The 24,849-nt window shown below is 39.0% G+C and overlaps 1 protein-coding gene across 1 annotated transcript in view; it reads right to left on the minus strand.

The window, feature by feature from the left end:
• GABBR2 (gamma-aminobutyric acid type B receptor subunit 2) overlaps nucleotides 1-24,849 on the minus strand; it is a gene marked incomplete at its 5' end in the record, with an annotated part of 408,227 nt that overhangs the window by 169,450 nt on the left and 213,928 nt on the right. The window contains one exon of the mRNA XM_083360642.1: nucleotides 18,049-18,109. Coding sequence (XP_083216768.1) covers nucleotides 18,049-18,109 — 61 coding nt within the window. The remainder of the gene's footprint in view (nucleotides 1-18,048; nucleotides 18,110-24,849) is intronic.

Consider the following 24,849-nt stretch of genomic DNA (forward strand, 5'->3'; position numbering starts at 1 on the left):
GGAGAGCCTGTATGTCTGGAATTGCTTTTTATAAAATTTTATTAAAATTTTTGAATAGAACAATAAAAAATAATACAAACTGGAAGAAAAGAAGAGAAAAAATACAAAAAAGGGAGGAAGGAAAAAAAAGTAAAAAAGAAACCCCCCCAGCCTTCCCAAATAAGTAACTTTTATTCAATGCAGTTACCAACAAAAGACCCAAACAAAACTCTTTAAGATTTTATAAGTTAACATACATAAAACTAAACATTCCATATCCCAACTGTTCACTTTAACAAAATCCCATTTAAAAGGCATGCTCCGAATATTCTAATGTAAACAAACTAAAAGGAAATTCAAGTTTAACATGGGAAGGAGAGGACATTTTTCCTTTACAAAAGACAAGATCCAATATACAACATTCCAAATAGCAATTTATCTTGATCAAATACAAGTAATCTTCGACTTAAAATCGTTCATTTACTGACCATTCAAAGTTGCAGACACTGAAAAAGGTGACTTATGATCATGGCCACATGATCAAAATTTGGGTACTTTGCAACTGCCATGTATTTATGACAATTGCACTGTTGTGGGTACTTGTGATCACCATTTGTAACCCTCCCTGCCGGCTTTCGACAAGCAAAATCAATGGGGGAAGCCAGATTCACTTAACAACTGCAGCAAAAAAGGTTGTGAAATAGAGCAAAACTCACTTACCAACTGTCTCACTTAGCAATGGAAATTTTAGCTCATAAATTGAGGATTACCTGTATCCATTCCACATCTTCATTCTAAACTATAAACACTTCTACATTTAATATATATAGAGTAATCCCAATATCCTATTATGAGCACAACTCTAAAAATTAACGTAACAAAGAGAAATAATTCTTCTTTTAAAAAGACAAGTTCCCCCAGATTCCTTATTTTGAGTTAAAGAAAAAATAGTTAAATGCAAAACTAGATTAAGTATTATGAAATTAAGATTATATAATTCTGGAATTGCTGAGGTTCAAAGTGGATGGTTCGCAGTGTCTTGGGCTTGCGAGGCTGGGAAGGAAAGGAGCCAGATAGGCAAAGGGAAGATGGTTAAGGGAGGGCATTCTAGTAGTGACGATCATGGGGGAGTACGGCAAGAGAATGAGGTGGGCAAACCCAGATGCCTGAAACCACATCCCTTTAGATAATCTGAGATTGCAGAATAAAAACAGCAGTTTAAAGGAACAGGGATCTTACCAGGAGATAATAATTAGCCAAATAAACCACAATGGCAAAAGTTCATATAATCATTCTGCAAAAGATAGAACAGGACACTTATAACTTTTTTCTATTTAAGAATACATATGGGGATTCTTAGTCAGCCTTAAAACAAGCATGTTTAACCATTTCTTGTGATTATATATATTTTTATATAGTTTAGAATGTCAGCACCAATCTCTTCTTCTTCCTCTGAAACCTATTTCCTGTAATGAGTTTCCATGCTTTCTGACTGAGGGCTGTTTGTTTCACATGATTCAAATAGAGCTGAGGTTTTCGTATCGCCTTAAATTTGCTTTGCCAACATATTCTTTCATGCTGTTCACTGGATCTTCAAAAGGGCAGAGCATTTTTTCCAAAGTAGTCTAGAAGCATGCAATGTTCTGCCTTTCTTCACATGCGGCCCCTGACCCGGCGCAGATCCCAGTGGGCTCTGTGGTTTTCCGTGGAGCTCCGGGAGATCAAGCGTCAGAGACGGGGCCTAGACAGCTGTTGGAGATCCAGCCAGTCTGAATCTGACCGATTGTGACTAAGAACCTCTACGAGGTCTTATCTCGCGGCGATGAGGGCAGCGAAGTCTAACTACTTCACTGCCCTCATCGCGTCCGCAGATAATCGCCCGGTTGCCCTGTTTAGGGTGACCCGCTCCCTCCTCAATCAGGAGGTGAGGGGGGAGCCCTTGCAGGGTCATGCCAAGGAGTTTAGCCAACATCTGGCGGACAAAATCGCTCGGATTCGGGCCGGTCTGGACTCCGACTGGGCAGAGTCTGACGGAGAACACATGAGCGGTCTTGGTGATGTTATCTGCAAGAGTTCGACCCTGTGACTCTGGAAGATGTGGACAGGATCATGGGGAGGCTGAGCTCCACCACGTGTTTATTGGACCCGTGCCCCTCCTGGCTGGTGTATGCGGTTCGGGAGGGGACACGAGGCTGGCTCCAGGCAGTAATAACTGCTTCTTTGAGGGAGGGTAGCTTTCCTGCCACCTTGAAGGAGGCGATGGTGAGGCCCCTCCTCAAGAAGCCTGCCCTGGACCTGGCTATTTTGAACAACTATCGTCCAGTCTCCAACCTTCGCTTTCTTGCAAAGGTTGTTGAGAGCATGGTGGCACACCAGCTCCCTCTGTTCCTGGAAGAAGCTGATTATCTGGACCCGTACCAATCGGGCTTTAGGCCTGGGTACAGTACGGAGATGGCATTGGTCGCGCTGGTGAATGATCTCTGGTGGGCTCGGGACAGGGGTTGTTCCTCTGTCCTAGTCCTATTAGACCTCTCAGCGGCTTTTGATACCATCGACCATGGTATCTTACTGTGGCGCCTCAGGGGGTTGGGAGTGGGTGGCACTGTTTTGCAGTGGTTCTCCTCCTACCTCCTGGGTCGTTCGCAGTCAGTGCTGGCAGGAGGGCAGAGGTCGGCCTCGAGGCCTCTCGTTTGTGGAGTTCCTCAGGGGTCGGTCCTCTCGCCTCTCCTATTCAACATCTATATGAAGCCGCTGGGTGAGATCATTCGTGGTTTTGGAGTGGGGTATCATCAGTATGCTGATGATACCCAGCTTTTCATCTCTACCCCAAACCAACCCAGTGATGCCCTCGATGTGATGTCCCATTGTCTGGAGGCGGTTCGGGTCTGGATGGGGAGGAACAGGCTTCGGCTTAATCCCGACAAGACTGAGTGGTTGTACGTACCGGCATCTCGGGAAATGAATCCATTCCATCTTTAACTATGGGGGGTGAGGTGTTACCCCCCGTAGATAGGGCTCGCAACTTGGGCATCCTCCTTGACTCACAGCTGTTTGGAAGATCATGTAGGAGCTGTGGCCAGGAGGCTTTTTCCCAGGTCCGCCTGGTGCGCCAGTTGCGGCCCTATCTGGACCAGGATGCCCTGCGTACAATCACTCATACGCTCATGACCTCTTGAATAGACTACTGCAATGCTCTCTACATGGGGCTGCCCTTGAGGACCACTCGGAGCATTCAGCTGGTGCAGAATGCGGCCGCGCGAGTTGTGATGGGGGTCTCCCGATACTCCCATGTAACACCTCTTCTGTATTGGCTTCCAGTTGCCCTCCGGGTGAGATTCAAGGTGCTGGTGATGACCTATAAAGCCCTAAATGGCATGGGTCCGGATTACTTACGGGAGCACCTGCTGCCGGCGTCAACTTCCCTTCATCCTGTGCGCTCCCACAGAGAGGGCCTCCTCAGGGTGCCGTCGGTCAGGGAGTGCCGGCTGTCGGCCCCCAGGGGAGAGCATTCTCTGTGGGCGCGCCTGCCCTCTGGAATCAATTGCCTATTGAGCTCCGGATGGCTCCCGACCTTCGCTCTTTCTGCCGTGACCTGAAAACCTGGTTGTTTGAACAGGCCGGTCTGGACTAAGGGTTTGGGGTTTATTTTTAACTATTTATTGTTAGGGCTAAATTAATTTAATTTTACTTTTAACTTTTGTATGTTGTATTTTAATTGCCCTATACACCGCCCTGAGTCCTTCGGGAGAAGGGCGGTACAGAAATTCAAATAATAATAATAAATAATAATAATAATAATAATAATAATAATAATAATAATAATAATATGTCCAAACCATCTGAATCTGCATTCTTGTATTTCACCTATGGTATAACTGACAGTTAATCACTGCATCTCAGTATGATGTTATCATTCTTAAGACAGTCATGCCATTATGTGCTGTAGATACATTAGGAAAATATCATGCTTATTTTGGTCTGGTTTTAACAGTGTTCTTACCTCAAATGCATACAAGACTGTCAGTACTAACTCCTGGAAAGATCTGTATACATATTTGATTTCACTAAAATATTTTGTGTCTTCCACAGAGACCAGTTTGTGATCCAGAGCGCGGAGCAGCCTGGTTAATCCTGCTGTGCGCTTCTGGTTTTGTGCTGTTTTCTGTTTTTCCACCACCCGTGACATTTGAATTGGTTAACCTGCTGAACTGGGATTCTATTTGCAAAGCAGGAGATGTGTATTTTCTTCTATGTTTTTTCTTCAGAAAAAGGAAAAAGTGCTAATTGAACACTTTGGGGATAACAATGGGCCATTGGTGGTACAGGATGTGGACAATGAAGACCAACTATTTATTCAGTCCATTGTTCTGGGACATGTCTACCGACATACATTAAAAAGCAGTATACATATCCGATATAGTGCTGATTTGTACAGGAGAGCTAAAGGCGGCAAGAAATGGATTTCTTCAGACTGACAGCATGTATTTAGGGAATAATTTTGCTTTGTGTTAAAAGCCTAAAGGCCAATCCATTGATATATTTAGTTGGACAGCACACTTCAATCACCGTTTTGCTCCAGTTAGAGATTTAAGCTGAGTAAACTAAAAAAGAGAAGTTCCTCCTTTCACAGCAGAGAATGAAACAGTTCAGTGTTCTGAGGATCCCAGCTATAATTACTTTCCTCATTAACTATTTATGCAGCCTGAAATGTTACCATAATTTCTAGAAACTGTTATCACTTCAGAAACACACTGATGGAAGATGGAAAAATTCTAGCCATATCAATTGGCAGAGTGTCCAGCAACTCTTTTTCATTTGGCACTATAGCTGCTTAAAGTTTATTTCATTCAAATACCGAGAAAGGATAAGTAAAATTTGATACAAACACTGATAGCTCTTGGGACAACAGCTTGAATTTGCCAAACCTGATTCTCAATAAAATATCTCAATATGTGTGTGTGATCTATGGTGAGAGATGAATTCCTCGTGCCAGAAATAAAGGGGGACACAACTTTTTTTCCTACCCTTTCTCCACATATCCAGCAGTGCCAACAGCCTTTATTATTATGAATTCGGACAGCTCACGGTAGCTGATCTCATTACAGATGTGCAGAATGCCTTTTTCTGGTGAAATTATAGTAAAAATCTTATATGTAAAATGCTTTTTAAATGGTTGCCTTATTTTTTTCAGTGCATCACCTCACATTTTGCCAAAATATATAAACATTTTAAAATATATAAAAAGCTGATTTCATTGTTGCAGTGTCAAACTAAGGTAAATCACCATGAAGAGGCCATATGCCTAAAAATTAATACTTAAAAAATAATCTTGAACAATTACAGGCATGGATGGTTAATCAGTGCAATACACAGTGCAGAATGCAGAATGATCTGCTCTCAAGTTTAACTGCTTAGGTCCTACACTGATTTATTTTTCATATTCCTAAAGTCACCCTATTTCCTGATGACACTAGGACACGGGTCGGCAACCCGCGGCTCCGGAGCCGCATGCGGCTCTTTGAGCCATCTCCTGCGGCTCCCAGTCGCCCGGTGCATGTGCACCACTCCGAACGGGAGGAGGTGCGCGTGCACCACTCCAAAGGTTTGGAGAGCTGCGCGCGCACCTCTCGGAACAGGCGGAGGTGCGCGCGCACCACTCCGAATGGGAGGTGCGTGCGCACCACTCCAAAGGTTTGGAGAGCTGCGCGCGCACCTCTCGTAACGGGCAGCGGCGGTACCCGTTTGGAAACCTGCTGGTGCCGGTTTGGAAAGCTGCAGGAGCCACACCCGGGACCTCCAAACTGCCGCCCTAACACCCGTTTGGAGACTGCTGGTGTTTGGGCAGGAGTTTGGAGGTCCCGGGGAGTGGCTCCGCCAGTGCCCGAGCTGAAGGCGGCGCCGCAACCCAGCGCCCGTCACCACGGAGACCCGTCGCCGCTGGCGTGCAGGTGCGTCCACATAAAAAAAAGTGGAACCACGCGCGTGTATCCACGCATGCGCATGCGCAAAAAACAAAACATTTGGTGCATGCGCAAAACATTTTGTTTTATGTGCATGCACGTGCGTGGATGCACGCGCGCGGCTCCCACTTTTTTTATGTGTGATGGAACCGGTTCCCAGTGGCTCTTTTGCTTTTTCAGGTTGCCGACCCCTGCACTAGGAGCATAATAACTGCAAACCAAAGAAACAGAACAACAGAAAAGGAAGATGGTAATAATCTCAATGGAACAGATAAGAACTTCTCACAAAGGGAGTCCGTAACTCACCCTAACCTAAACCCTGCGGAAACATTGTTTTCAAAGCTTCTTTAAAAGAGAGCAGAGATAGGGCAATTCATACCTGGGAGGAGATGCTGTTCCAGAGTGCAGGTGCTACAGTAAAGGAAAGCATGTTTCTTAGATCCCTTCAGATGACATTGCTTAATGAATGGGATCAAGAAGGTGCTGGTCATGTCTGACCTTACAGGATAGGCAAAAACAAAGACAAGCACATTTTGTAGGTGATAAGCAGCACTTTGGATTCAATAATTTATATAGCTAAGATTCTAAATCATCACTTTGTCACTTGGCAAATTGAACATTCAATAAAGCAACCTCTTAAATACTGTAGAGCTATCTGGGAGATAAGATTTGACCCACTAAAGTGAGAATCCAAGATCAATTGGGCTGTGCTTGGGGTGTTAACATTTAAAATGCTATATTTAGCTAAGATTTTCTCCTCCACATTTAGATGAGAAGCTGCAGGATTTATTGAGTGTGAATGGTTTTCTTTTCCTAGCTAGACCTAATGTTATTTGTTAATGCCAGGCAATGTTAGCCTGCTGTCACATCACACTGACACAACCTTGCTCCAAATGTCACATTAGCAAAGTCAGACAAGAACTGCTTTGTATTAGAACATTTTTTATGCTGACCTTTTGAACAGCTAAAAAAACGACAGGAAAAGCTTCACCCACCCATAGCTCTGCATAGTGAGCTTGTATTTTTTAATAATGAGAAACGATGTAAGCCTTAATTTTGGATTACTATTCAAACACTCGGTGCTGTATTAATAAAAACAAGAAAATGCCACACATACAGTAAGAAATAAAATCAAGCAATCTAAACTGCAAATCTTTTTAAATTCACTATGGCCCCTTTTGATTATACAGTACATATAGAGTATAGGATTATTTTTAGAATTACACCAGTATAGCATAGTGGTATCGAACAGAAAATGAAGAGACCTACAGTATATCCTTGTCCACCTTCCAACACAGAAGCTCAAGTTGCCCTCTGACTTTCCTACCTCTCAGAGTTTGCTAAATAGGAAAAATGAGCACTATGCATGTTGCTTTGGAAATGTAAACCCAATTAATCAATGAACCATAAATTTGGATTCCAGCTGGATAGGCAACATAGGTTTACATTATCATCAGTTAAATGAATCTTCATAAGCTTCAGTAGCAACTTTGATGGGGGGGGTAGGACAAGAGGAAGAAATCACCACATAAAAATGTGCATGCTTCTTAAATGAGTTTAAAATGTTTTCTGACCTTTCACACGAACAGCACATCTTTATTAATGAATTTATTAATTCAGCCTTTCTGCAGGATTCTATGTGAGATTTTTTTTAAATGTGGTTGTTTTAACAACTAGCAAGTTTTGCGAGTGCTATTAACAAAGAAAGTCTGCTTAGAATTAACTAGGCCCAGAGCCTTCCATGTAGTAACCAGAGTGTTGGGGTGTTTCTTTTGAAAGTGTCTTACAGGCATCAGTCTCTTTGATTACCTTTAAATGCAATCTAAAAACTTCTGACAGCAAGCTGTTCCATCGGTTAATTGTCCTCATCGTTAGGAAGTTTCTCCTGATTCCAAGTTGCTTCCCTCCTTCATTAGTTTCCATCCATTGTTACTTGTCTTGCCTTCTGGTGCTTTGGAAAATAAGTTGACCCCTTCCTTTTTGTGGTAGCCTCTCAAATAATGGAATAATGGAATACTAATATCTTGTCCTCCCAGTCCTTCTTTTTCTCTTGATTAGTCAAACCCAAATCCAGGCTTTTAATCATCTTAGTTGCTCTTTTTTGCATTTTGCACTTTTTCCAAAATCTCGAGATCTTTTTTATAAGGTGGCCAAAACTGGATGCCGTATTCCAGATGTGGCTTTACTAAGGCTTTATTAAAGTGGTGCAAATACTTCACGTGATTTTGATTCTGTGCCTCTGTTTATACAACTAAAGATTGTATTTGCCTTTTTGGCTGCTGACACAAACTGCTGGCTCATATTTAAGGGATCGTCCACAAGAACTCTAATGTCCCTCTCATAGTTACTGTTTTTGAGCCAGGTTTTGCCTAAACTATACTTGTACCTTTGGTTTTTCCTGCCTAAGTTTAAAACCTTGCTTTTCTCCACATTAATTTTCATTTTGTTGGATAGGGCCCATTGTTCAAGTCTTTTTGGATCCTGAGCTTGTCTTCTGGGGTGTTGGCTATTTCTGCCAGCTTAGTGTCATCTGCAAATTTAATGAGTTCTCCTTCTATTCCCTCATCTAAATCATTTATAAAGACATTGAAGAATACTGGATCTAAGACAGAACCTTGTGGTACCCACTGCTTACTTCCCTCCATGTAGATGTAGTACTATTAAGCACTACTTGTTGAGTACAGTTTGTCAGCCAGTTACAAATCCATCTGGTGGTAATGTTGTCTATCCCACATTTTTCTAGCTTACCAAGAAGTAGGTTATGGTCTACTTTGTTGAATGCCTTGCTGAAGTCTAAGCATACTATGTCCACAGCATTTAGCTGGTCTATTAATTTAGTCACTCTGTCTAAGTATGAAATAAGATTGGTTTGGCATGATCTGTTTTTAACAAACCTGTGCTGGTTTTTAGTTATAACTTTGCTTTTAGATGTTCACAGATCTGTTTTTTTATTATCTTTTCCAATATTTTCCCAGGTATTGATGATATGCTGATTGGTCTGTAGTTTCCTGGGTCTGAAGCTCATTTATGTTTGTACTAATAGCTGTCCCAAAGGTGCTTTTTCAAGAGGTAACTGGATTTTCTTGTTTTCTTTGAAGACATTTCATTTCTCATCCAAGAAATTTCTTCAAAAAGCACCTTTGGGACAACCATGACCTGGATGACTGAAAATCTCCACAGACATGTACTAAAGTTGCCAGGAACATGCAGGGACAAATTCGAAAAGCAGTCACATCTTTTTCCAGATTCATACACAAATCTGAAAAAAGGATGGGCTTCTCTAAGAATAGCAAAGAGGTCTGCTGCAAGATCTGAAGTACTTCTGAATCATTTTATTATTGTTCTACGGAATGAACCATTTTTTCAGAAATGAACTATAACCTTAAGTGTACTTTACAAATTAAGGCATATCTAATACCTTAGCTGTTTAAGCAGTTTTCTTTGAATTTATGACTTAATTCAGGTTTTGTTTTTTCATAATAGGAACTTGATAGGATTCATTAGTAATAGCAATATAGCAATTGTTTACCAGCAATGATACTATCTACTTTTTTTTACTGATTTTAGTTATATAATGAATTAACATGTTTCCATTTAATGTACATAGCTATGCACTGCATTTATATTGTTCTTTTCAGTTATTTACTGTCACTTCTGGATTGTCCTTTTCATATTTTTTCTATAGTGCAAGTAGTGATAAAAGTATTTTTAAAGGCAACTTTTCTTCCGTTTAACCACAACAGTTCTTCCCCTGCAGGGAATTGTCAATTAAGTATACTTTTATTTGAAATAGTTTAAAAGAAAAACTGAGAAAGCCTAATATAAATCTTAAACTGAACTCATTAGAGTCCCGGGCTTTCAGATTACAGGCTGAAATCTCTGTAATCTCAAACTGGAGACTTTGGGAGAGAGGGAGTAATTCCATCGGATACACACAAAGGACTCTGAGCAAACCAGGATGCCCTACTCATTGTCACTCATCTCCTGTGTTCTGTATGCATTATTGCAATGCATTCTGTATGGGACTTTCCTTGAAGACCACACAGAAGCTACAGCTGGTCCAGAAGACAGCGGTACAGGTAGTTATAGGCATACACCCATGTAACTGCAGATGGGGAGTGTAGCCAAGAAATTAAAAGACGCTTGCTCCTGGGGAGGAAAGTCATGGCAAATCTAGACAGCACACTAAAAAGCAGAGACATCACCCTGCCAACAAAAGTGCATATAGTCAAGGCTATGGTCTTCCCAGTTGCAATGTATGGCAGTGAAAGTTGGACCATAAGAAAGGCTGAGCGCCAAAGAATTGAAGCCTTTGAACTATGGTGCTGGAGAAGACTCCTGCGAGTCCCTTGGACTGCAAGGCAATCAAACCGGTCAGTCCTAAGGGAGATCAACCCTGACTGCTCTTTAGAAGGCCAGATCCTGAAGTTGAAACTCAAATACTTTGGCCACCTAATGAGAAGGAAGGATTCACTGGAGAAGAACCTAATGCTGGGAAAGATTGAGGGCAAGAGAAGAAGGGGACGACAGATAATGAGGTGGCTGGATGGAATCACTGAAGCAGTACGCGTGAGCTTAAATGGACTCCAGAAGATGGTAGAGGACAGGAAGGCCTGGAGGAACGTTGTCCATGGGGTTGCGATGGGTCGGACACGACTTCGCAGCTAACAACAACAACATGTAACACCTACTTTGTGAGCTATGTTTGCTCCTAGTGGACATCCATCTGCAATTCATGGTGCTGGATATCATCTATAAAACTGTGTGTGTCATACAGCTGGGTTATATTGAAAGCATAGGGAATGACCTGGAAAGACAGGAGGAGAAGCTGCAAAGGCAATGGTCAGATAAGCAGGGCTTGAGCCCAGGCCAAGAAACCATGTTGAGAAAACTTCTCAGACAAGCCCCTCCCTAGTTCATACAAAGATAAACTTTGGGAGAGGGGAAGTACATTCAGACTTGTGGAGATTCTATTATTATAGTTGTTTATGCATGTAGTTATATTCTTATAGTAATCTGACCTACATAGAATTGTGTTTTTTTTTAACTCTGGTCTGCCTTGCAGGTTATTTGTGGGTCTGCCTATCTCCAATTATGCTCCTTATAAAATCTGAAAACATGGGCATGATCCAGATCCTTCATATTAATGCTATCAAATGAGATTCCCGAAGCACATGTTCTGTCTCTTCCAATGCCCTATGGAACAGTATACCCCCCCACACACACACTGCCACCCATGGGAGATTAGGATGGTCCTGATCTTGCCAGCTTCCTAAAAAATGCTGAAGATCAGGGTCTTCCCCGAGCATCGGGCTGGGCTGTTGGATGAGCTTATTTTGATGATATGTTGTATGTGTTTGATTCATTCCAAACACGTTGTGCCTTTTTAAAAAAACAAAAAAACAAAACAAAAATAAAACTGTTTTTCTTTAATATGGTTATTTTAGTTGTAATAGCTCACCTGTTAAAATGAGTGTAATCAATAAATAGTAATAAATGTAAAAATAAATACAAATTAAAAATATGATCCACAGAAAGTTAACTAAATTCAATGAATTCAACGGACTTATGTTTTATACTTATATGTATATGTATATTAGAAATACATGGCCAGTGTTTTGGAAGGCAAAAGTAAATTCACTGCAACTCAAAAAAGAATTATGCACATTAACGTCAGTTTATTTCACAGAGCATAAACTTGGTGGTTCTCACTTGATTACGACAATATATAACAATGGAACAATTCAATAAAAATGAGAAGGTTCTTCCTCCTACTTTCTGACTTACTAAAGAAAAAATACAGCACATTTAGGGAGTTTTTCATTATGGGCAGCAAATTAGAAAATTACAAAAAAAAGAGGAGGCATTAAACAAAAGAGGAAAAAAAATAACACAAAAAATTGTGCCCTTTTCCTGAACTGAAATATATTTCTAAGAGTTAGAAACATAAATGACAAAACCAAACAATTAGAAAGGTGGATCAGATCGTTTCACAATCAAAGCACCAAGCGATAGCTGTATGCTGATGGGGCTATTAACGCCACAAACTTAATTTTCAAATCACAGCAGTACAATGCTTTTAAGTAGAATTGGTTCATGAACTAAGCTGAAAATTAAATCTGTAGAAAAAGCAGAGAATGTTCATGCATATGTAAAACAATCCTCGGTATTTTCTACCTAATTATTTTTCATGGACAGAAATAGTTTGCAGTTTCTCTAGGCAGATTCCTTACAAGATGTCTTCCACATCTTTTGGGTTTTAACTAGCACTAATCAAACCCCATTCATAATATTTTCATATATCCTATCAAGTTGGCTGTAATCCCAGAAAGAAAACTCGTTTAAAAAAAATCTGAAAAAGATACTGTGAAAGGTTTTAGGGGAAAAAAGAAATATACTTACACGTAGAATTGTAGCCCCTATATTATATATGTCCCTAGAGTGATACATGTTACATCTCAGCTCTGCAAGCTGCACTGTTTGCCAGTTTGCTTCCTGATCCAATTCAAAGTTTTGACCTTTAAAGCCCTTTATGGCACGGGGCTAGGTTTTCTGAGGGATGCCTCTTCCTGATTACTTCTGCCTGCCCCATATGGTCTGGCAGAGAAGGCATGCTGTGGATCCCATCTGCCATGAAATTATATTGGGGGGGGTGTTCCGGGAAGGTGGGGGGCTTCTCTGTTGCTGTGCCTGCCTTGTGGAATCTTCTCTCCCAAGAAGTGAGATTAACTCCATCCCTCTCAACTTTCCTCAAGTCCCTCAAGACCTGACTACGTTATCAGGCCTGGGGTCTTCTAGGGGACTGGATAAGATTTTGCAGTGGCTCCTTTATAATAATAATAATAAGTTGGGCGGGACCTTGGAGGTCATCTAGTCCAACCCCCTGCTCAGGCAGAAAACCCTATGCAATCCTCTCTTGTTTTAGGTACCTTTTACATTATTTTTAAAATTCTGATTGTTTCTTATGCATTTTTATGAAGCATTTTACACCATCCAAAAGCACTCTCTTGTGAAGTGGGAGCTTATACAAATATGTAAAATAAACAAACAAACGGGCCAAAATTCAGTCTCCTTCAATGACATCATTTGGTTCCCAAGGAGATCTACTTCAAAATACAAGGATAGCTTTCAAGTAGATCTTTTCTGAAAGAGCCAACCTTGTAAGTGTTTCATTTGGACTACACGCAAGCACTTCTGCTATGCATTCCCTTCCTTGAAGAGTACCACTGGATGGCCAAACTGGAATGTGCTTGCAAGCAGCCAAGGAGGTAGGATCTTGGAGAATATTGATTTTGAATATTTCTGCTGTTTCTGATAATTGGGAGACGAGACTTGGAGAACTGAACTTTGAATCAGGGACCTTCAAACCTTCCATATTAAACCTTATCCTTAATATAAAAGACACAATCATGTGCAGCCTTTCTGTAATTGTATGCTACAGTAGCTGCAAGTTTGCTTTTGGACACTTTCAAACTCTGCATAAAACTAGAAATAAAAGAAAACGTATTTCTCTGACTGAACTCTTTCATCATTTGGCAAAGCAGATTCTGTTTTTATTCTCATAAATTAGTGCAATAGCTTAGCATGCCCTAAAAGCAAAGCCATTGCTCGTGTGAGCTGAAACTTGGAATAATCTTTCGCTAACATTTTTTTGATTTCTTGTTGGCTTTATAGGGAATGGTCTGGATGTTAGGATTTCTGTGATGACAGATGATGAATCTGTCATGGGAACGTCACTTTTGGCCACAAGATTTAGCCTTGCTTCGTATTCTGATTCATAATTCAGGAGAATCTGTAGCTTCTTACCCTCACAGAAATCTGAGGAAAATGCAAAATCAGGAAGGGTCTCTTTAGCAAGCTTCTTTGGAGACAGTGGAATTCATCCTGTTTGTCAACTCTACAATGAACCTGGCTGCAGCCATCTTGCTCGTTCTAGGTTGTCACCTGAATGGGAGGGGGTGCGGAGTATCTTTGCTAGTCTAAACAATTCTGTGTCCTGTGGGAACCAAGGTCTTTCTATCGACTATGTTATTGGGTGTATTGTTAGAAAGGCCATCGAACTATTCTATTGGGGAATGTAAATGATTTCATAGCATTGGGGTGAGAAGTTTGACTTTGTAATAGTGTAACTCTTTGGAGGGAATGTCAGACTTGGTTTCACTTTTGACCATGCCGATATTTTGTATCCAATAAACATGTTCTTTGAGGAAGCTTCTAGCCTCAGAGTTCTGATCTATTTGGTTCTATACATTGGAACTATGACAATGTTATTATAGAATGTGGGTATCTATATAGATTCAGCTACATAATGCACTTGGTGTTGCACTGAGATCATCATCTTTTTTTATTCTAATAGGTAAAGAAGCAAAGTCAGCAGGTAGATCTGGGGTTAATACAAGCTCTATTCCTGGTGCTATCCTTATAGAGTGCCTTCTCCCTTGCTTTCTATTATCTTTATTTTTATTTATAAATTTATTTATATTTATTTAAAAGTTTTAGTTCCAGCAATAAAAGATAATGCAAAGTAAAAGAAAAAAGTGAACGAAAGCAAAATAATAATAAAAAGAACCCCACTAAGAAAGTAACTTCTCACCCTCTTCATATATATAATCAATTTCATAATCTCTTCACTTCCTCTTAATTAACAAATATAAAACTCTTTATTTAATAACTCATCTCTTAACAATGGACAAATCAAAAAGCAATGTCTTCTTCAATCAAATTATCAGCAAAAGTTCAAACAGAGTTGCAAAACAGTAATATTAATTAACATATATAAAACTTAACATTCCACTTCTCTATTTCTGACATCCTAGTCTAAACAAAAAACTAAAGCTTAACATGACAAAGAGGACCATTTCTCCTTTAAAAAAATACAAGCCCTAGTTTTCCATTCCAAATACCAAAAATTCCAAAGAAAACTATTCCAAATAATAATATATCCACTTCAATACTTCCATATCTCAATTTTAAACTATAAGCAAATCCACATTTAGAAAAAATTAAGTAATCCTAATATCCTAACATAAAAAGACTAAAATTTAACATAACAAAGAGGGATTATTTCTCCTTTAAAAACTAATTCACAAAACTTTATGAAAGTAAAAAGATAATTAGATGTAGAGCCGGTTTAAATGCTATCAAATTAGGATACATAAAACACCATAGGGGGAAAAACGCCATATTAAAGGCCAGCAAATCCAATATGCCACATTTTTCCAGTCCAAATGTCAGCCTCTAAAAAGAATGACCAAATAACAACATGTCCCATTTTAACCTGGTCATATAAACTAACTTTGTATTCCTTTTTTTTAAAAAAAATACAGAACAATCTTTCACTTAATCTATTCAGATGATTTTTGATCCTTGCTATGAATTTCTTCAATAATCTAAACAGCCACCTTTGTAAGTCTAACAAAAGGAAATTGTTCCAGTTGCTCTCTGGAAATGCCATTTTTATTTATTTCTTAATTTTTAAAGCCTCGTCCATTTTTTTCTTTATATCTGATGACCAATTCTTATTCAAAGTCTTGATCATGTTGTTTTCAGCTAGAATTTTTTTGCATATTTTTCTTCAAATGGATTGCTCTCCATGACACACAACATAGCTGACATAATTGATTGAAAGCACCAGTGCAGTTCTGGGTGCAATTCCTCAAGGATATCTCTGAACTCCATTATAAGGTACATGTCTTGTTATGTCTCCAATATCCAAAACAGTTTTTCTTTCCCCCCAAAAATGCATTTATTCTTTAAGATTATTTTCAGTCTTAGTATTCAAAATCCATTATTCCAATATTTTCTGAGCTCTTAATGCTTTTAAGCCAAAACTCTGTCTTGGTTTTTTGCTGTTTATTTCAAATTCTTAAAGTTTATAATGATAACTCTTCATTTTCTCATATAAAGGACTTGAAGGCACACACTTAGTGTGTTTGCAATCTTGCCACATTCAAGGTGTCTAACTTCTTTGAAGAAGTTAACAGGCAATTTCTGAAAGTGGTAGAAAGGGAAGAGCAAACTTACTGCCCTTTGAAAAAGCACCATTTGCAGCTGGAACAATTATGGCAAATTCCCTAGTCTCATCATTCTCCCTACCACCATCACCACCACCCCAAAGACTGCTGTCTTGTGATCTCCTTGTGAGGAACAACTGCAAAGAGAACAGCTTGGGTTTCCTCTGTTTATCCAGAGAGGGTTGAAGGAACCAGTATGCTCATTGGGTCCCTATACATGGTCACAAATGTTGACTCCACCATTGTCAGTCCACCATCTTCTACTTCATACACTTTTTACTGAGAAACCTTTCTGTGTCTGTATTAAATACAAAATTACTATTACAGTGTTAACTTTTATTTGTGTTGGGAAACACAGCTGTTGGGAAAGTAACTTTAAACTACTGTAACATGCTCTACATGAGACTGCCCTTGAAGGCCATCTGGAAACTTCCAACTGGTGCAGAATGCAGGCACGTAGGTAGTAACTGGAGCCAGACATACGGCACATGTAACATCACTCCTGTGTGAGCTGCACTGGTTACCAATGTGTTCCAGGTGCAATTAAAGGTGCTGGTGGTTACCTATAAAGCCCTACATGGCTTTGGACCGGGTTACCTGAAGGATCACCTTTTTGCCACAGCTTCTACCCATACAACCAGATCAGATAGGATATGCATGCTGCAGATCCCGTCAAAGAATGTTGGCTGAGAGGGACTAGAAGGCTACTGCTAAGCTTGTAAGCCGCCCTGAGTCTTCGGAGAAGGGCGGGATATAAATGGAATTTTTTTTTAAAAAAAAAAGATGAGCTTTTTCTGCAGCAGCCTCTGCTCTGTGGAATATCTTCCCTTCAGAGATTAGAATGTCCCCAACACTGTTAGCCTTCCATAAAGCTTTAAAGCTTCCATAAGCTCAGCTATTCTCCCGAGCCTAGGGCGCTACATGCACCAAGAGCCCCACTTTATGGCTATATTTTAACAGGCCAGATGTCTTGCTTTCTATGTACTCAAATTAGATATTTAAATGTTTTTATTGGTTTTTTATTAATGGTTTTTGCCGTTTTTATTCCTTTAAAATGTTTTAACAATTTTAATTGTAATATATGTTTTTGAAATGTGAGGCATTCAGAGTTGTTTGCTGAGATGGATGGCTAGAGAAATCAAATAAATAAACTTATCAATGAATTTTACAAAATAATTCGTTAAATTGACTTTTGCTTAATAATTCTAAGTAAATTCAGTAATACTTTAATAGCTCAAAAAGGACATAGATAATTCATTCATGGAAATAATTCAAATACAATTAAATCAATTGATTTTTTCAGTTGTAATATAAATAACTGAAGCTTTAATCCTTTCCATGCCTACATTTTATTTATTAATCTGTCTAGTTTTCTGTCTGATAGTGCTAATCATTTGTTAAACAGTTTTTTTAAAATCTGCAGTTCTATATGGTCTATAGTACAGAACATTTTCTAAACATGTCACAGGAATATAGCATATTAAAAGCACAATTTTTATATTATATAAGATTATAATAAACCTTCCACAAATGGATGGTTTAAGGCAACTTTTACCAACTTAATGCCCTCCAATCTTGACGCTCCAATTCCAACACATCTGGAAAGTGACAGGTTTAAATTATGTATCTTCTCTTGAATACATACTCTTGCTAAAATGAATGCAGCCCATCGTACTATTATAATTTTTCATCAATAATTGGCTATCAAAACATGTCATTGTTTTTAATGAAAGGCAGAAGGAAGAAGAGGAAGAGGAAGGGGGAGACAGAAAAGGAAAGAAAGAAATTCTACTAAAGCAACTATTCTAATTTGCCAATTCTATTTCATTTTTCAGAAGGAATAAAAAATTATAGTCTATCATGTTTCTATTCTTTATTATCACTTTTGTAAATAAATCAGTCTCTATATAAATGATCCTATTTATTTTTAAAAAGATATCCATTTATTGCTTTGTAATCCGCTAAATTTTATTGCCATATATCCTTTTACTTTCATGTCATCCTAAAGTATAAAACAAAGCAAAGTATACTGTATCTTCAAATTGAAATCCAGTCATAATATAGGTGCAATGCAGAAATAAATATCCGTCACCTACCTTGAAACTGTGTGAATTTGATAGTCCCCATCCTCTCTCCATTTCTGAACATAACTTGACCCTAAGTAAAGTAAATAGATACCTTATAATAAGGTTTGTGATACCCTTACAAAACTTGCTTATTTTAAATAACAGTAAAAATAATTATCTAACACAGGGATCGACAACCTATGCCTTGAGAACTGATGCCCATTGTCCTCTTTCTTGGTTCACTTCACACTCTCTACCTATCTATTTTTTTAAAAAAACCTGTTCTAGCAGTAATTGGTCTAATGGTTAAAAAGGATCAAGCTAGAAAGTGAGAAACCATGAGCAAATTACATCTCAGCCATGAAACTCAACTGAATGATTTTGGGGCCAGACATTCTCTCAACCCAACATAACTCACAGGGTTGTTGTTGTAGGGAAAATAGGAGGAGGCACATGGATATGCTCACCAGCTTGAGTTATTTGTAAAAATAATAAAGGTAGGAAACAAACAAACAAACAAACAAACAAATACATGTAATGCTAAAACTACAAAGCATCAGCTGCCAGCATCACCTTTATTTTCATCAATGTCTCTAGGTCCATATAAACCATGTAGGCATTCTTAGAAAGTAAAATGGCTCATGTCTGCTGTTTGGTGTTTAATTTGGCATTATGCATGCCTTCCCACAAAGTAGATAAAGGATTGGAAGATATAATCTGGTAGGAATACAGGATTGCAAGGAAAGAACCACACTAGTTTGCCTTCTTATAAATGGGTACTTTGTGAATTTTCATGCAGAATCTGACAGCCATTTTATGAGAATGCCTGTAATGTGTCCTCTAAATTCTATAGGTTTTTACTTGGTCAAAAATATGGTTTACCCCTGATTTCATTAAGCATAAATGCCTCTAATCAATGTATACTTGAAAATCATAGACCTCAATAATCTAGTGGAGCTTTATTTACAAAACCTATTTTTAGTGCTAAATAATACATATAAGAAATCATTGATATCAAGGCCATAATCAATGATACATATAACAAAGACAACAGATCTAGCTTACTGAATAGCTAGCCCAGGGGTAGGCAACCTTGGCTCTTTTATGATTCATGGACTTCAACTCCCAGAATTCCTGAGCCAGCATGGCTGGCTCAGGAATTCTGGAAGTTGGAGTCCATGAGTCATAAAAGAGCCAAGGTTGCCAAAAGATGTTACAAATTGCAGGATCTAATATGTGAATAAACTACATTTTATAGTTTGAAAACAAATCACATGCATGCATGAGAAGTTAATTATTTTACTGATTCCTTTGCAGACATGGACTTACTGCAAAGAAATGTGTGAATTGTAAGCTACTATATTGCTGTAAGCTTTCAAAACAGGCAACATTTTAAAAATATGTCATAAGCACATGAAATTTAATTGAATGCATATAACAGAGAGGATTTCTGCATGCTTTGGCCAAGCTAAGCAAGTACTGCATTAGAAAAGGAATCAAAGAGCTTTTAAAAATATATTTTTAAAAAAAAAACATAGAAGCCTGGATACGAAATTTAATTTTGTAAATAGAATGAAATTCAGAACTTTACCACTTCCACCAACTCTTAGCAGCTGGGAAATCATAAGAACAGTGTGCACTAGAATCATACACAGCTCCTTAAATTCCTCAGAGTCTATCTACAAGTTGCCATTTCATAGTTTTTTTAAAATGCCTGGCTGAAGAATTCTGGGAGTTGAAGTCCATTAAAGGTCCGAGTTTGAAGACCCCTGCTCTAAATAATTCTGCAAGATCCAATCTGGGTCAGTCGCCAGGATTAGAGGTTTAGTCTTCCTAGCTTTTGGACTTGTGCTGGAGCCCATCCTCAGGGAACTTTTCTCTAGCACAATGTGTGTGTTGGCCTATTCTATGCGTTGTATTTATGTGGTGCATTCCTATTGGTTGATTGGTGTGTTGATGGCTGGCGACTAGCTGTTGTTTCCCTGTGCTGCCAAGTCCTTGCTTCCTAAATGCCTAATAAGCTGGTGGTAAATCAGGACTCCTGTTGACTAAAAAGGGGCCCATGTCCCAGTGTGCTGTTACATCAGCTATAAAAGTATTATGCAGTGCATAGCCATAGTTGGTTAATTTTCCTCTAGGGATTATCATATTGTGCTGCCATCATGTGGTCATTTGGGAACTACAATATGATCTGTTTGGTCAATCCCTCCCATTTTGTGATGTATTTCCTCCTTCTTGTTAATCTTGAATATTATCACTTCCTGGACACCATTATATGTGGTCTGCTCTCATGGTAGGACCATTACAGTCTTTGACCTTGAAATACCGTCCATTTCATCATCTGCCACATCCTGTTGTCTGCTGTAAACCTCCTGCATGCAATAAAGATCTTTTGTGGATGAGAAAAGGTATTTTGTGAGTTCAGCTATCTGATAAAGACTGTCAGTGGTGATTATATCTACTTATACAGGCCAGGCACAGGGGTCTCAGCAAGGGGATATATCACTATACAACAGTTGGAGTCAGAATACCCAGGCTTCAATCATTTCCCTGGCTATCTTTGTATCTACACAGCCAACAATCTTAGTAGGTGCAAAATTGAATGTATGTCCTAGTTCATTGCAATAAATAATACTTCTTACTACAATATTCCTTCCTACTTTGTAATGTCCCAAACTATAACCTATGGATAGTGTACTCTGCACTATCAACACAGAGCACCTAAATATGCACATTTCTTATTAGGTGGTTGTGCAATATTTGATGGACAGTAACTGAAAATATGACATGATGTTAAGTCAAATGAAAATTATGTTACTAGGGATAGATAGATAATGGCTGTTAAATTTGATAAAGAATCCATCAACATTTGTGTACAAACTAGTTTTGAATGAATGGGGTAAAAAGAGCTGGAACTGTTAGGTTGCCTGCATTTTTCCTTGAATCGGTGTAAGCTTTTCTGAAGCCATGTTATTAACTCTTTATGTTAAATCTGTAAACTGAGACTGAGTACTGTTTGAGTTGTAAACAACAACAAGAACAACAACAACAGGGAATTAGGTCAAGCCAGGTAATCTGATTTTCCCAAACACGTTCCAATGTAAGGAAGTACACAAGGATTTAGCTTAAAAAATACATTAAGCAGCACATAGCTGGTTACAATATTCCGTTAGCATAAATTTATCATTTATAAAATTCTCATTTTATTCTTGCACAAGTTTCAAATATATAACATTTTGTTTTACTAACTGGTTTGCTTTTATACACTAGAAATATGACATATCTCAAGAAATAATACAAGATGAAGTAAACACAAGCTGCTCGTAAGATCTAATATTCCAGCAGCTCAAAACAAAAAATTACTACAAAACTAAATTTATGAAATGCAGGAAGCAAGAATTAACAAAAAATAAAATAACATGTTAATAGAATCAGTAGAACCAGAACCAGTTTGAAGGTTAAAATGAAAATAGAGCTAAGTGTTGCAATAAAAGAATTTTAATTTCCCCAAGAAAAAAAATACTAAAATTGAGCAGCTTCATCAACTTTTATTTTTCTGTGAACCATTCATTTCACTTCTTTTTTTCATAATGAAAGCTAGTATACAAAGAGTGATAATGAACCTTGAACGCCCCTAGGCTAAAAATCCTATCTGGCCAATGTTTTGACCCTGAAGTACTGTGTACCAAACAGAAATTTACCGTACTTTATTTTTCCATTAATTCAGTTTTGATGCTGTACAACTCTGGGCAGCCCAGAAAGTTAAAAAAACAACAACATAAAACAACACATAAATAAGTAAAAAGGTCCCGCACATGAGTGCTAGTCGTTTCCAACTCTAGGGGCCGGTGCTCATCTCCGTTTCAAAGCCGAAGAGCCAGCGCTTGTCCGAGGACGTCTCCGCGGTCATGTGGCTGGCATGACTAGACGCCAATAAGAACGCAACACAATTAATAAAAAAAACAATTACAAAACATTTGTTTTGTAATGTCAATCTGGGCAACACATATTTTAAACAGGGGCATCCATCACCCTACCCAAAGGCCTGGGAGAATAGCCAGATTTTCAAGGCCTTCCAGAACAACATCAGGGTGGAAGTTATTCAGCTCTTACGGAGACCGCCTTCTAGATGGGAGGTGATGTTACAGAGAAGGCATGCTTCCTGAATTCCAAAAGATTACACTAACTGAGGAGGCCCAGAGCATGCCCACTTTGTTCAATCATTTTGGCCAAGCAGAAGTCACAGGACAGAGGCAGTCTCTCAGATAATCCAGTTGTGTTTTTTTTTTAAATATAACAACAAAATCGCAACATCCATGAAACTGCAGCACAATCTTTAATGTAGTCAGTCAGGCTTGAATGTAATAATGCATACATTTTGAAAAGCTATAAAATTAATATTTACATAGGAGTTTGGGAAAATCCGAGAGAAAATCAAGTTATGTATTGTATTATTTGGACAGTAGTAAAAATAAAATATATTTTATACTATGAGGTTAATTTCCATGATCATTATTCATATTCACTGCAAACGTCTTGAATAGATGGTGTCAAATGCACGTGGCTTTTAATAATTCTAATCAAGCCAGCACGGGAATAGGTTGAAGGAAATTACAAGAGTCAAATCTATGCACGAAGAGGAGTAAGAGTCACAAAAAAATAATAATTTGTATCACTTCAGATATTCGATTGGATTTATGATTTTTAAAAAATATATATTTAGAACTCCCTCTAAGAAGGCTTGCTTTGCTAATTTCTTATTTTCAGGCAAGTCTTAAAAACATAAAAAATCACCATCACCACCACCACCATCATCATCAAATTTATATGGATGCCCATATTACCAATGTGACTCTAGGTAGTTAATAACATATAAAGAAAGCAAAAACAACAACAACAACAAAAACCCCAGCAGCTAATATATAAAAGCTATGATGACTGTCAAGGTTTTGAAAAGTTAAACAAACTAAGAATGCCCCAATGGCTCCAATAAACCCTCTGCCCCCTGCCTCCATGCCCAGGAGCACATCTAGTTCTTAAGGCTTTTTGAAAGGCCAAGAGGGTTGGAACCATTTTGATCTCGGGAAGTGTGCTGTTCCAAAGGACAAGTGTTGGGACAGAAAGGCCTGCTTGCTGGGTCCCATCAGATGACATTCTTTAATTGATGTCTTGCTGCATAGTCTCTTGCTGCATCTGATGGGACAAGTGGAAACAATTACAGAGAGGCTGACTTGCAAAACAACCCCAGTCCCTTGTCATGAAAAACATTATAGGTGGCAAACGACACCTTGAATTGATCCCAAAACATACTAGAAGCCAGTGCAGCTTGAGGAGCAGACACGGGCACACAGACGCCCTTAACTGCCCAAACTGCTGTATCTGAACTAGCTGAAGTTTTCAAATGTTCTTCAGGAACAGCTCCATGTAGTGCAGCAGTCCCCAAATTTTTGGCTTTGCAGACCAGCGGGAGGGGGGGAGGGAATGGTCTCACGCAGGTGACCGGCAAGTGCACGTGCGTGCAGTTCCATTGGTCCCACTGCTCATAAAAAATGAAGCTGTGCATGTGCACTTGCCTGCAGCTTGCACAAATGGAGCTCTGCACATGCACGTGCTCACCCACCACTTCTGTAGCCTGGTTCTGAATGGGCCACAGCCAAGGATTGTGGACCCCTGACGTAGATGATACTGCATTCATCTATTCAGAAAATGGTTAAGCAATGCCACACAGTCTAGGAAAACAGTGCAATTAGCGCACAATATAAGGTTGTACAAAGACCTCCCTAACCACAGCTGTTCATTGAAGTCAGGGCCCCAAACTGTACGTAGGTTCCGTTTAGCGTTGGACAACTCAATCCAGAACTCGAGATGGAAAATTATTACATTAAGGGTGCCTTAAATGAAACCTTAGTCCCCTTAGAGTTGAGCTAAAGCCAATTCTTCCCCATCCAGGGCTCCACAGCTTCCAGACACCATGCTAAAAACCCCCACAGCATCAGTTGGTAGCCGATGGTAGGGATGTAATTTAGCTATGGAATGTATAGGTATTTATGATATAAAGCAGACATGTCAAACTCGTGAGGTCACGAGACGTATTGGGACTATTTTGCCATTGCTGGCAATGGGATGGGCATGGCTTCTGGATGATGTGTCCGGCCCATAGGCCGGCAGTTTGACACCCCTGATATAAAGAGACAAAAGAATTTTAAAAATTATAAGATGAAATCTGTGAAACAATACGGAATCTTTTAAAAAACAATGATAAATCTGATATTCTCACTGTTAGCTTCACTGTAAAATGTCTTTCATTTCAAAATTTAATCACATATGCCAAAATGATACAGCCATACTCATGAAACTTATTAAATGGGGATGACACTTCTGGAAACACGTTAAACTACTCAATGAAAGTAAGAATTTACCTTGCTTGATGTATTTACACATTATTGGAAGAATAAAAAGTGAACTCATCTCTTTCAAGGACTGCAGCGATCAACTGCATCAGCAATTCTTAAGTTGTTGGAAAGCAGGTAATTGGCCTGTAGTTGACTGGTGCTGCCCCTTTTGCTGGATATTTCATTATCAGATGGGTTTTGCCAGATGTTAACCAATCTTCAATTTCATCTCTTCGCAGTATGTTGTTAAACTGCTTGGCAATGAGTCAGCACAGAGCAGTCAGATGTTTCAACCAAAAGCCATGCAGTCCATCTTCACCTGATGTTGACAAGTTCTTCCTTGCTCTTTTCTCCACCCTTTCTGTTGTTATTATTTTTTTTCATTTCAGCTGCTTTTTGTTCTTATCCATTTTGTTTATTCAAGCTGCAGTCTTGTTTT

This window comes from Vipera ursinii (genome assembly GCF_947247035.1).
Source record: "Vipera ursinii genome assembly, chromosome: 3".
NCBI classification, from domain to species: Eukaryota; Metazoa; Chordata; class Lepidosauria; order Squamata; family Viperidae; genus Vipera; species Vipera ursinii.